This window comes from Nerophis lumbriciformis, linkage group LG27, assembly GCF_033978685.3.
Source record: "Nerophis lumbriciformis linkage group LG27, RoL_Nlum_v2.1, whole genome shotgun sequence".
NCBI classification, from domain to species: Eukaryota; Metazoa; Chordata; class Actinopteri; order Syngnathiformes; family Syngnathidae; genus Nerophis; species Nerophis lumbriciformis.
Genome location: NC_084574.2, coordinates 17,511,218 through 17,526,382, shown reverse-complemented (window position 1 = coordinate 17,526,382; position 15,165 = coordinate 17,511,218). Strand labels below are relative to the sequence as shown.

The 15,165-nt window shown below is 39.5% G+C and overlaps 1 protein-coding gene across 3 annotated transcripts in view; it reads left to right on the top strand.

The window, feature by feature from the left end:
* The window catches only part of mxi1 (max interactor 1, dimerization protein), a 74,687-nt gene extending 60,886 nt beyond the window's left edge, over positions 1 to 13,801 (top strand). For all 3 annotated transcript variants that reach the window (XM_061922761.2, XM_061922758.2, XM_061922760.2), the window contains 2 exons: positions 5,884 to 6,067; positions 10,156 to 13,801. In XM_061922761.2, the coding sequence (XP_061778745.1) occupies positions 5,884 to 6,067; positions 10,156 to 10,319 (348 nt within the window). In that variant the 3' untranslated portion in view covers positions 10,320 to 13,801. The remainder of the gene's footprint in view (positions 1 to 5,883; positions 6,068 to 10,155) is intronic.
* The last annotated feature ends 1,364 nt before the right edge of the window (positions 13,802 to 15,165 follow it).

Sequence of the window (15,165 nt, the reverse complement as noted above, 5' to 3'; positions counted from 1 at the left end):
GTACTCAAAAATCAATTTTGTCTGGGAGGGCACACGGCTGCAAACTTTGCCAACTAGTAGCATCACGTTTTTACACCCTACTTTTCTCCTCTTTCGGCTTGTCCCCTAGCCAACAAAGTCTTCGATAAAATTAAAAGTCATGTTAAATGTTCAGTTATCCTTTTCATTGGTCAGTGTTTACAGTTGTTTCTGTAAGTCTATAAGACTAATTTTGGTGCTATCAGGTTTCCCCTTAACTGGTGGTGGCGCACCACCATGGCATAATCATAGCCGCCACACCTTGAAAATAAGGGGGTTTCTGTGAAAACAAATTAAAGTAATATAATATATTGTAGTGTCCAGAAGAAGTCAAAAGTTTGACACCATTTTTAACTTTAATTGCTAGAGATGTCCGATAATATCAGACTGCCGATATTATCGGACGATAAATGCTTTAAAATGTGATATCGGAAATTATCGGTATCGGTGTCAAAAAGTACAATTTATGACTTTTTAAAACGCCGCTGTACGGGGTGGTACACGGACGTAGGGAGAAGTACAGAGCGCCAATAACACTTAAAGGCACTGCTTTAGCGTGCCGGCCCAGTCACATAATATCTATGGCTTTTCACACACACAGAGGGTGGCCGTATAAACAACTTTAACACTGTTACAAATATGCGCCACACTGTGAACCCACACCAAACAAGAATGACAAACACATTTCGGGAGAACATCCGCACCGTAACACAGCATAAACACAACAGACCAAATACCCAGAACCCCTTGCAGCACTAACTCTTCTGAGATGCTACAATACACCCCCCCCCCTACACACACACACACCTCAACCACCTCATGCTCTCTCAGGGAGCGCATGTCCCAAATTCCAAGCTGCTGTTTTGAGGCATGTTAAAAAAAAATCATGCACTTTGTGACTTCAATAATAAATATGGCAGTGCATTAGGCATAATAATGTGTTAATTCCACGACTGTATATATTGGTATCGGTGGATATCGGAATCGGTAATTAAGAGTTGGACAATATCGGAATATCAGATATCGGCAAAAAAGCCATTATCGGACATCTCTTTTAATTGCCAATTGTATGCTAACAGCCGTTTTACTTCCCGTGCACATACTTTCGTCGTCGTGCTTCTCCAAACACACAACAACACTTCCTCATTCTCCACCAATCAGGCACATATGGTGCGTTTGTGATTATGGGAACAATGAACATCATCAAAACTAGGGCTGCAACTAACGATTAATTTGATAATCGATTAATCTGTCGATTATTACTTCAATTAATCGATTAATAATCGGATAAAAGAGACAAACTACATTTCTATACTTTCCAGTATTTTATTGGAAAAAGAAAACAGCATACTGGCACCATACTTATTTTGATTATTGTTTCTCAGCTGTTTGTACATGTTGCAGTTTATAAATAAAGGTTTATTAAAAAAAAAATAATAATTTGCCCATGCGCATAGCATAGATCCAACGAATCGATGACTAAATGGATCGCCAACTATTTTTATAATCGATTTAATCGATTAGTTGTTGCAGCCTAGTCCAAACCAAACCAGCATTACACCTTGCTACTTGCAGGTCGTTACAGTATGAATGGATATATAGCCTATTATTTGCGCACTATGACTAGGGATGCGCCAAAAAAAGACTTTGATCACAAAAAACAGCATTGCCAAAACAGGATGTTGTGATGACATAAACAAGACGCAGACGATTGTCTGGAGTATAGACAGCATGTCTGCGATGTGCACGTAACTTTAGTATGTTCCAGATATACCCGCAGACAGCAATCTACAATAAGTGCACTGGTGGGTGAGGCAGACACTTGACTCAGTAGATAAAGAAGAAGAGAAAGAAGAAACAACAGTGTGGAGAGACACAGGACAATGAAGACACAAATAGACCAGATAACACCAAGAGGAACAATGGAGCTGAACAAATATTAGTCGAAGGAGATGTTGCACGTAAAAGGAAATCAACAACACAGCAGCACTTGTAGCACCCAGCCACCTGTTGCGTCTTTTTTTTTTTTTAAAAAGGGACGTTTTCCTTTGCTTGTACAAACAATACAATAGTAGTAAATCCAGGGATGTTCCCATCAGGGTTTTTTGCCGCCGTTTCCAATATCGGTCATCCATGAATAAGATCGGCCGATACTCATAACGATCACATGTAAATGTTCAATGTATTTATGGTGAGTGCTATCGACAGTTCAACAATATCAACACAATACTTTAACTAGTTCAGTATTCTTTTTTTTATTTCATACAATTGTTACAAACCAAAGAAAAGCAACATATACTACTCATTTGAATCCTTTGGATTTCGCCGTCAAAGTCCTCAAACATAAAAAAAAAAAGAAGACTGAGAAAATAAAAAATATATAATCACTCAAGTATTGATCATGTACTGATACCCTTGTATCGACACCACCATTTCATGGATTGATCCACCCTCACCTTGTGCACTTCTGGCAGTGACAATGCTGACACAGCAACAGTTGCTGTTATATTATCCTCTCTCTACACTCTTATTTATCTACTTGTTGATTTCCTATTAATAAGATAATCCTCTCTCCACACTCTTATTTATCTACTTGTTGATTTCCTATTAATAATGGGTTATTTACTGCTGCAACACGGTTCCAACTACACTTTGTACATTGTATTAAACATTTTTTTATTGGTGTTGTTTAAATCTATTTTAACATCCAACTTAGCTATGAGCATGCAAATATTACTGGCAGGCTTGCTAGTAAATGCTCCTGGCCTGCTCTCGGTGTGTAACATGTTTAGCCTTGTCCTCTAGTGATAATGATACATAAGATACTAAGAAATGCAGTTTATTTGTCACAGTAGAGCTGTTTATCATCAGCTTAGTGGAGCGGCTCTACACTGTGTATGCTGCTAGCTTGTCAGCCAGGGTACTACAAATAAATTCAGTGTCACCCAGAAGGGATCAGGCGTTCGCAATCATGTACTTTTTCATGAAAATTGGCTAATACTGATCGGTTTGTTTGTATATGTTTATTTTTTATTTTAATTGATCGGCACATCCCTAATTAAATCGATTGATTCGATTCGACTCATGTAATGCCCGGAACTTTAAATACGCAAACATTGTTTCCGCACGGTCGCTGGGATAGAGCACACATGACAGCGGTGGTGTATGGATGCCGTGATACGAACAGCGGACACTTTTTAATTTATTTTTTATTTTTATTAATACAGACTTGCTAAAAGTCCTATTTCAAATTTGATCATGTGCATTAATTAGAAAAAAAGAATGACGTTTATGGCAAGCATAAATATTATTTTAACTAGTTTCTCTAAAATACCCATTAAGGCTATAATGTGTGTTTTATCCGATTACTTGAGCAATCAAACAAATCGATTGTTAGATTACTCCATAACTAAAACAGCTGCAGCCCTAAACAAAAGCCAGGGTTTCCCCTGAATTGCCAAGATATATGTGGCAGTGGGGGGCGTGGTTAGGGGCGTGGTCACCATAGTGTCATCGTATGATATTGAATAACTTATTATCATGATTTTCTTTATAAAGGCTCAAAAATGTAAACTTAGATTTAAAACCAAACCTGTTAATATTAATTCGTAATAACGTATTTTTATATCATATCGTTTTGTTATATGTTGGATTGTTGCTGCTTATTGTACAATGTACAAACCCCGTTTCCATATGAGTTGGGAAATTGTGTTCGATGTAAATATAAACGGAATACAATGATTTGCAAATCATTTTCAACCCATATTCAGTTGAATATGCTACAAAGACAACATATTTGATGTTCAAATTGAAAAAAATTTTTTGTTGTTGCAAATAATCATTAACTTTAGAATTTGATGCCAGCAACACGTGACAAAGAAGTTGGGAAAGGTGGCAGTAAATACTGATAAAGTTGAGGAATGCTCATCAAACACTTATTTGGAACATCATACAGGTTAACAGGCAAATTGGGAACAGGTGGGTGCCATGATTGGGTATAAAAGTAGATTCCATGAAATGCTCAGTCATTCACAAACAAGGATGGAGCGAGGGTCACCACTTTGTCAACAAATGCGTGAGCAAATTGTTGAACAGTTTAAGAAAAACCTTTCTCAACCAGCTATTGCAAGGAATTTAGGGATTTCACTATCTACTGTCCGTAATATCATCAAAGGGTTCAGAGAATCTGGAGATCACTGCACGTAAGCAGCTAAGCCCGTGACCTTCGATCCCTCAGGCTGTACTGCATCAACAAGCGACATCAGTGTGTAAAGGATATCACCAAATGGGCTCAGGAACACTTCAGAAACCCACTGTCAGTAACTACAGTTGGTCGCTACATCTGTAAGTGCAAGTTAAAACTCTCATATGCAAGGCGAAAACCGTTTATCAACAACACCCAGAAACGCCGTCAGCTTCGCTGGGCCTGAGCTCATCTAAGATGGACTGATACAAAGTGGAAAAGTGTTCTGTGGTCTGACGAGTCCACATTTCAAATTGTTTTGGAAACTGTGGACGTCGTGTCCTCCGGACCAAAGAGGAAAAGAACCATCCGGATTGTTATAGGCGCAAAGTTGAAAAGCCAGCATCTGTGATGGTATGGGGGTGTATTAGTGCCCAAGACATGGGTAACTTAGACATCTGTGAAGGCGCCATTAATGCTGAAAGGTACATACAGGTTTTGGAGCAACATATGTTGCCATCCAAGCAACGTTACCATTGACGCCCCTGCTTATTTCAGAAAGACAATGCCAAGCCACGTGTTACATCAATGTGGCTTCATAGTAAAAGAGTGCGGGTACTAGACTGGCCTGCCTGTAGTCCAGACCTGTATCCCATTGAAAATGTGTGGCGCATTATGAAGCCTAAAATACCACAACGGAGACCCCCGGACTGTTGAATAACTTAAGCTGTACATCAAGCAAGAATGGGAAAGAATTCCACCTGAGAAACTTACAAAATGTGTCTGCTCAGTTCCCAAACGTTTACTGAGTGTTGTTAAAAGGAAAGGCCATGTAACACAGTGGTGAACATGCCCTTTCCCAACTACTTTGGCACGTGTTGCAGCCATGAAATTCTAAGTTAATTATTATTTGCAAAAAAAAATAAAGTTTATGTGTTTGAACATCAAATATCTTGTCTTTGTCGTGCATTCAATTGAATATGGCTTGAAAAGGATTTGCAAATCATTGTATTCCGTTTATATTTACATCTAACACAATTTCCCAACTCATATGGAAACAGGGTTTGTACTTTGTTGAGATTACGGTATTTCAAGTGTCTAGAGACTTTCAGTGACTTTTTCTTTATTAAAAAGGACTAGTAACAAATCTAGTAGAGGTGGGGGAAATAATAGATTTATGAGATGCATCGCAATTTGGACATGGAGTAAGTAAATGTCAACAATCGATAATCGATTTATTTATTGTAAATAAAGTAATGCAAACAGTTCTAAACTTTGGCTGACTGCAGAGAGCCATCTGACAGAGAGATCCGACCAGCTCCTTTATTTTAGGGCACTTATGTTCCAGTTTTGCACACATTTCCATTAATTTAGTAAATGTGAGAATTAATTTAACAATGTTATTCTTACAAATGCACTGTTTTTTTAATATTACAAGTGATAAACGCTTATTTAGTGAAACGAAAATAAATTAATAATCGAATTTTAATCGAATCGTAGCTCCTGAATCATAATCATAATCGAATCGTGAGGTGCCCAAAGATTGCCACCTCTAAAATCTAGTATCTATTTCAGGTGTTATTGTCGAATGTACTTGTGTTTAGAGACCCTACTTCTTTCTCTCCTTAAAAACCACCACTTAGGCAGTAGTTAACCGCCTCACCCCCTTCTCTTGTCTCCAGAAACTTGAAGAAGCGGACAGGAAGAGCCAGTACCAGCTGGAGTCTCTGGAGCGCGAGCAGAGGCACCTCCAGCGCCAACTGGAGCTGCTGGGCGGAGGCGGCGGAATAGCCGGGGAGGGGGAGCGGTTACGCATGGATAGCGTGGGCTCCACCCTCGGCTCCGAGCGCTCCGATTCTGACCAAGGTGAGTTGGCGAATATGTAGCACAAGAACATACTGTACATAACATACTGTTGGGGACGGCGTGGCGCGGTTGGGAGAGAGGTCGTGCCAGCAACCTAAGGGTTCCTGGTTCGATCCCCACCTTTTACCAACCTCGTCACGTCCGTTGTGTCCTTGAGCAAGACACTTCACCCTTGCTCCTGATGGGTCGTGGTTAGGGCCTTGCAAAGCAGCTAACGCCATCAGTGTGTGAATGTGTGTGTGAATGGGTGAATGTGGAAATAGTGTCAAAGCGCTTTGAGTACCTTGAAGGTAGAAAAGCGCTATACAAGTATAACCCATTTACCATTTACAAGGTTTGTAAAAAAAACCTGGAAAAGTCATGGAATTTTAAAATGCAATTTCCAAGGTCTGGAAAAGTAATATTTTTTTCGATGTTTTGGAAAAGTAATGGAAATATATCTTAAGTTTCATAACAAAATGTAACTTGGTATGGTGTGAAAAATGTATGAACTACCTTGTTATTTCTGCTGGCGGAGTGACAATGGTAAAAATGCCATTCAATGCATCTTCAATAATTCATGGCTTTTTCAGGATATATGCAAATTTTGGCCAGTAAAAAGAAAATGACCCTAAATGCAAACGGTTCTGTAAAACATTTGACATTTGGAAGATGGGCGAGGCAGTGCTCGTTAGCCATTCGAAGGGGAAAAAGCTGTAACCATAGTGGCGAGTAACGCAATACTAGGTGAGTTTATGAGCGCTGATGCAATGGGGAAAGCCAGCAACACTACTACAGTTTCCACAGCAACTAAGCAGACAACTTTGGACGTTTCTGCCAAAAACGAAGAGATCCTGTGTGCACAAAAATGCTTGAATTAGTACTACTCACCACTCAAGGTATGCAAGGTCACTAACTGTCTTGTATCGTAACTGTGATGAGAACAAGTGTGCCAATGTATTTGCTTTTAGACTTGCTCTGCACTTTAAAAGACTCTTACGGTGCGCTACATTTACCTCGGAAGTTGCAGGTTGACGCTGGAAATGACGTCACAGCCGAGTTGTGAGCGTTCCAGTTGCGAGGTCGGAAATCAACATTTCTTGCCTCGCCTTGTCTGAATACAAACAACTTATGAAAAAACATGCACTCTTTCTGCAACCTTCAAACACAGTGAATGAAGAGGATGCACAGATGCTATTTGCTGGCGATGTACAATGTATCTCACATTAAAACACTACAGTAACGTTACAGTATATAAACGTTCAACAAGACATCATACATGGCTGATTTAGTGCGACAAAAACTTATCAAAAGTGCTAATAACTAATATTATAGAAGCTTATATTATTGTTTACATTCAGAGCAGCCGTATTTAAAGCCAACTCAGGGGTGGTGAGAATCTCTGACTTTCCGAGTAGGAAATCCGACGTCGAGAGGCATTGCAGTTGGAACTTCCGATCAGGAATTTGAAAATTCCGACTTCCCAGTACAAATGGGATGCACCGATACTGACGTTAGTGTCCCAACAAACAGCATACTGTACGTAGTGCTGTTAGACAATAGCCTAAATTACCATTTGTCCACCAAATGCATTTGTACGTGAGGATGTGGGATGCAGCAGAACCAAAGACACTAAGATTCAAATACCACACGCTAAACTGCAAACTATAAAATTGTGTGTACTATTATTGCGCATGTTGTGTGTGGTCTACTAAGACTGTGCGTACTATTGAAAAGTGGAGCAGAACTCCTTATTTTAATGAGGTTTTTGCATGTACTACACGACTTTCAGATTCATTTTATCATGCTCCTCCTACCTGTGTAAGTTTTTTAAACATGCAGCAGTGCATCAACAATTGCTTTTTTTGCCCGCTAAATGTGCGCTCATGGGAGACGCTGGCAAAAGCAGCGAGCGTCCGTTGGAACGTTCCAGACGCAAAGAAATGCATATTGCAAAATGTGTTTTTTATATACACTATACCTTATTATCTGAGCTATCGAGCGCACCAGTTTTTAAGCCGCACCCATCAGATTTTAGAAGAAATAAATATTCTTACATACATTAGCCGCATTGGACTAGAAGCCACAGATATATAGCAATATGAAAGATTTTGTAAATGTTTATTTCCATATCTTACCGTATTTTTCGGATTATAAATCGCTCTGGAGTATAAGTCGCACCGGCCGAAAATGCATAATAAAGAAGGAAAAAAAACATATATAAGTCGCACTAGAGTATAAGTCGCATTTTTGGGGGAAATTTATTTGATAAAACCCAACACCAAGAATAGACATTTGGAAGGCAATTTAAAATAAATAAAGAATAGTGAACAACAGGCTGATTAAGTGTACATTATATGAGGCATAAATAACCAGCTGAGAACGTGCCTGGTATGTTAACGTAACATATTATGGTAAGAGTCATTCAAATAACTATAACATATAGAACATGCTATACGTTTACCAAACAATCTGTCACTCCTAATCGCTAAATCCCATGAAATCTTCTTCCTCTGTGTCGCTTTTAAACAACTCTACTCTGATTAATTCTCATAGGTACGGAAGTAGTAGCAGGTAGCATCTTTTTTTTAACAATGCACTTCTGCCATGACCCGCCCCCGCCAAATTTATATTGGTTGACGTGTGTGTGTGACGATTGCTGATATACGCCTAGTCTCTTATGTGAATGAGATAAATAATATCATTTGATATTTTACGGTAATGTGTTAATAATTTCACACATAAGTCACCCCTGAGTATAAGTCGCAAACTATGAAAAAAACTGCAATTTATAATCCGAAAAAATACGGTAATTGTTTCCAAATGGTGTTTGTCACACAGCAGTAAAACGGCTGATCAAACAAAACAGAAGTCCTCGTCTGCGGTAGCTAGCTCTCCAATCAGCAAATCAGACTCAATAACTCCACGGTGACGTTTCGGTGAATTTACGAAACTGAAACAATAGAAAAAGAATGCCGTTGCAAATAAAAAATGCTAACACGGACACTTTTAAACGTGTTAGCATATTCGTGAATGCCAACAAAAAAGATTGAAAACCTTTTCACATCGTCATTATGGGGTATTGTGTGTGGAATTTTGAGGAAGAAAATGAATGTATTCCATTCAGGAATAAGGTTGTAACTAGGAATGTCCGATAATGGCTTTTTGCCGATATCCGATATTCCGATATTGTCCAACTCTTAATTACCGATATCGATATATACAGTCGTGGAATTAACACATTATTATGCCTAATTTGGACAACCAGGTATGGTGAAGATAAGGTCCTTTTTTTTAAAATTTATAAAATAAAATAAGATAAATAAATAATTGAATAAAAAAGAAAGTAAAACAATATAAAAACAGTTACATAGAAACTAGTAATTAATGAAAATTAGTAAAATTAACTGTTAAAGGTTAGTACTATTAGTGGACCAGCAGCACGCACAATCATGTGTGCTTACGGACTGTATCCCTTGCAGACTGTATTGATCTATATTGATATATAATGTAGGAACCAGAATATTAATGACAGAAAGAAACAACCCTTTTGTGTGAAGTGAAGTGAAGTGAATTACATTTATATAGCGCTTTTTCTCAAGTGACTCAAAGCGCTTTTCATTGGGAAACCCAATATCTAAGTTACATTTAAACCAGTGTGGGTGGAACTGGGAGCAGTTGGGTAAAGTGTCTTGCCCAAGGACACAACGGCAGTGACTAGGATGGCGGAAGCGGTGATTGAACCTGCAACCCTCAAGTTGCTGGCACGGCCACTCTACCAACCGAGCTATACCGTCCCAATGACGAATGTGAATGGGGGAGGGAGGTTTTTTGGGTTGGTGCACTAATTGTAAGTGTATCTTGTGTTTTTTATGTTGATAAATTTTAAAAAAAAATAAATAAATAAAAATAAAACGATACCGATAACAAAAAAAACGATACCGATAATTTCCGATATTACATTTTAAAGCATTTATCGGCCGATAATATCGGCCTCTTTAGTTGTAACATGACAAAATGTGAAGCACTGTGAATGCGTTCCGGATGCACTGCAGGTGTGAAGGCCTGTGGATGAGTGGAGGTTAATGTCCTCTTCTCCTTCTCTGCAGAGGAGATCGAGGTGGACGTGGAAAGCACGGAGTTCTCCCATGGAGAGCTGGACAGTGTGAGCACGGCCAGCACCAGCGACCTGGATGACCACAGCAGCCTGCAGAGCATGGCCAGTGACGAGGGCTACTCCTCCTGCAGTGTCAAACTTGCCTTCTCCTCCTAGAGGCGCCACGCCACCATCACCACCACCACCACCACCACCGCTAACTCCTCCTCCTCCTCCTCCTATTCTTTCTCCGACTGCCTGTCCTTCCATCTGGTATGTCTGTTCACCTTCGTCACGCCCGCTTACAGCATCCCCTCCGTGCTCCTCCATGCAGCTGAACCCCCCCCAAAGGAGGAGCTCCTAAAGCAGTGCAGCGGCGAACAGTAAACACCTGATTTTAATCATTTTTAAACCCACCCGATTTGAAATGAATGAGTTTCCTTGTAGTGTCTTTGAAGAATTGACCCCTAACACGACCTAAAATGCACTTAAAATAGTTTCCTAATCCACCAATAACAAGTTGGTGACATCATCCTCCTCATCATCATCCGCCCCTTGAACTCTGGTCTTACGTGGGGACACTCGACTCGGTGCTATTGTGACATCACGCCAACAGGGATGCGGACGGCGCGCGCCGCCCTCGCGCATCTTAAAGCGGAAGCGGTTCCGCTTCCAAGCTGACACGGACCAAGACGACAGCAGAAGTCATTCCTGTTGAATGTGTGTGCACGCTGTTTGTGTGTGTGTGTGTGTGTGTGCGCCCCCCACCCCCACCGGCCTCCCTACGGGCTACCCTGCACTTAAATTATTTCCAGCTGTCCGTCGACGCGGCACAAAACCCTCAAACCACAGCGACAAACACACTTTTGAAGAGACGTCCACCTTCTTTCCAGCAGTAACAAGCAATAACTCTTCAAGTCATCACTTCACTTTCATCTCTCCCTCGCTCGCTCGCTCGCTCGCTCGTCACCGTCCAACAAGAAGCAGATTTTTTTTTTTTGTACATACTAATAGCTTAATAAATTAATGTTATAACACGAGTTAGGTAGATCGAGCTCGTGAATAGAACATTGGCCTCCGTTGCGCGACTTGTGTTTTATTGTGCTTGTTTGGAAGCGCAGTGGGCGTGGTTTAAACACTGTTATCACTCAGTGGGCGTGGTTTAAACACTGTTACTTTGTTGCTGTCATGTGCTGTGTGTACATGGAGGATGCAGCGTTTTAATTTATTGCTACACATCTTTTGGTGCGCGTGTGTGCGTGTGTGTGTGTGTGTGTGTGTGTGTGTGTGCGTGTGCGTGTGTGTGTGTGTGTGTGGCATTCCACTGGTGGTCAGGTGATCTGTGGAGGAGGAGGAAAAAATAAACAAACAGGTCGTGACCAAGTTAGCCTTCCCTAAATCCACCGGCATTAAGAATTGCACTTCGCCCACACTTGGTTTTATTTTTTATTGTCCCATCTCTCATTTTCCAACTGAATGAATTGTGTGAGAAATGTGGAATATTTATTTCTCCGCCACTCAAAGTTAACTTATTTGAGTCCCCCCAACCCCTCATTCCTTACTATGTGTATTTGATGCTTTATTTTTTTCGGGGAAATGTGTGTGTGTGTGTGTGGGTTGGACGGTAATATAATGTAGCCATTTTTTTGTTGTTTGTTTTGTTTTTGTTTTATGTTTTATTCTATGGACACTTGAAATGTAAAAGGGCCCCTAAGCTGCTCCTAGTTGCTGAGCCGGTTGTGGCGTCATCGCCTGTCTTGTCATCCATTTTTGAAACCACTGGATTGGCTTCCCTCCAAACTACCGTATATTCCGGACTATAGAGCACACCGGTATTTAACTAGATTTTAGAAGAAAAAAATATTTTTATATATAGTAGCCGCAGGTATATACGTTGTGAAATAAGTTACTTACACAGAAATATTTTATAAATGTTTATTTACATACCTTAATTGTTTCCAAACGGTGCCTGTAACAGGGCAGTAAAACGGCTGATCAAACAAAACAGAAGTCCACTAGCTGCGGAAGCTAGCTCTCCAATCAGCAAATCGACTCAATAACTCCACGGTGACAGCTTGGTGAATTTACTGAGGAATTTGCGAAACTGAAACAATACAAAAAGATTGCCATTGTGAGTTAATAACACTAACGCAAACACTAATGCTAACAATGCAAGCCTTATTAACATTACGATGGCACGTACACATATGCATGAAAATAGCTCCTACAGACATCACACATGGGACAGTTTAGTTAGTGTTAATAGTTTTAGTTATATTGTAAAACTTACAAATGTTGCTTGGAGTGATGAATGAAGAAATCATACGAGTAGAAACGCTATAGATAGCTAGAAGACGGAGCGGCACTTGTACTTCCGGTTCAATGCATTAAACGGAAGGAAATACCATAGATGTTCAGAGCCTGCAGTGAGTGAACTCGTCAAAAAGACAATAATAATCAAATCAAATAATTGTTCAGTGTCTAAAGCTATTTGTTGAACGCAAAACATTATTATGGCCGCTAGTGAAGAAACATCCATAAATTAGCCGCACCGTTTTATAAGCCGCAGGGTTCGAAGCGTAGAAAAAAAAGTAGTCCGGAATTTACGGTAAAAGCCTGCTGATCCAATAGAGAATAGGATTTTTCTCCTGTGGGTGACGAGGTCGTCCTGAGCCAGCGACTACCCAAACTGGGGTCTTTGGGAAAAAAAAAACAACAAAAAAAAAAAAGTCCCTTTCCTCTCGTAGGAGGATGGGGATAAACATACAGTAGGGAAGACATTCATGTGGCCAGAGGAGGGTGAATCATTTTGCAACGCAGTCTGCTGAAAATGATGGTAAAGTTGGATTTGCCACAAAACACATCTTCGAATATCCAACATTGGCGTCTAAAGTGTGTGGCGCGCACTCCTCCTTCGTCACGTTTCACGTGTCGGGCCACATGGATCCCCTCCCTACTGCGCTAGACTTGTGTTGTAGTTGACAACGTGTGTCTTACTTGGACAAGGGGATTGGAAGACCAGAACAAATCCCCTGTGGTGGACTCTGAGCTTGTTGGCGCTGAATCGGAAAGTGACCACTTTGGTGCTGAGTCCTGAAGAAGAAGAAATGCCAAAAGCACGTTAGAACACCGCAGTGTCCTCTCTCTCTCTCTTCTCTCTCTCTCTCTCTCTCTCTCTCTCTCTCTCTCTCTCTCTCTCTCTCTCTCTCTCTCGCTCTCTATCTCGCTCTCTCTCTCTCTCTATCTCGCTGTCTCTCTCTCGCTTTGAGAGAAAGTTTACATTGATTCTGCTTCCCTTTTGTTCCCTCGTCCTTCTCGCGTTGCGGCACATCTCGGTAAGCCGACAGAGGGTTCCGTTCCAAACAAGCAACCTTAAAAGTGCACCTGCGTGGCTTTCCAGGGCGGGCTGAGCGGCCGGGCCAAGAGAAAGTACAAGTCGCGGTGTTTTGTTTTTGTTTCTGTTGTTGTCGTCGTCGTTGTTTGGAACCCGCACTCCATTCCAGTGTCGCTGAAGAAAAAAACGGGTCCATGAGGCGAAGTCAAGGGCAACCAAACCTGTTCTGAACCTGTGATCATCCTTTGTGAAACACTCTGATCAATGTTTGGTTGCAAAGTTGGAAATGCAATACTTACAATAAAAACAAGATTTTCAAACCTGACCTCACTTGTTGATGCGATCACACGAGCAAACTAAGTGTTTACAAACCTTTTGTTCATCGTGCACATTTGATTGCGTTGCAGGATTCAAGTTCAGACAAAAACACTTCAAAATCAGGAAGAATATACAACAAAAAGGCAGACATGTTGACTACAACTACTAAAAATTGAAGCCTGTCAAAATGTGATTGATCACAAAACCTGTGATTAATCACAGAATGTATTTTGACCCTACATGTTACTTTACCTTTGTGGATTTTTTTATATATATTGTATTATATGTTTTATTATATATATATATATATATATATATATATATATTAAGGAAAAAACAGGCTATTTCATCCCTACAAGCCTGTTTCTCAGCCTGCGAAACAGGCTTGTAGGGAGTAAATAGCTTCTTTGTTTTTTCCTTTATATATATAAAGGATGAAATAGCCTCTGTGTTTTTCCTTTATTTATATATATATATATATATATATATATATATATATATTAAGGAAAAAACACAGGCTATTTCATCCCTACAAGCCTGTTTCTCAGCCTGCGAAACAGGCTTGTAGGGATGAAATAGCCTCTGTGTTTTTTCCTTTATATATATATATAAAGGATGAAATAGCCTCTGTGTTTTTGCTTTATATATATATATATATTGGGGGAAAAACACAGAGGCAATTTCATCCCTTCAAGCCTGTTTCTCAGCCTGCGAAACAGGCTTGTAGGGATATATATATATATATATAGAGGAAAAACAGAGGCTATTTCATCCTTTGTATATATAAAGGAAAAAACACAGAGGCCATTTCATCATATATTTATTTATTTTTATATATATATATGTATATATATATATGTATATATATATATATATATATATATATATATATATATATATATATATATATATATATATATATATATATATATATATATATACACACATATATATATATATATATGTATATATGTATTTATATATATATATATATATATACAGGTAAAAGCCAGTAAATTAGAATATTTTGAAAAACTTGATTTATTTCAGTAATTGCATTCAAAAGGTGTAACTTGTACATTATATTTATTCATTGCACACAGACTGATGCATTCAAATGTTTATTTCATTTAATTTTGATGATTTGAAGTGGCAACAAATGAAAATCCAAAATTCCGTGTGTCACAAAATTAGAATATTACTTAAGGCTAATACAAAAAAGGGATTTTTAGAAATGTTGGCCAACTGAAAAGTATGAAAATGAAAAATATGAGCATGTACAATACTCAATACTTGGTTGGAGCTCCTTTTGCCTCAATTACTGCGTTAATGCGGCGTGGCATGGAGTCGATGAGTTTCTGGCACTGCTCA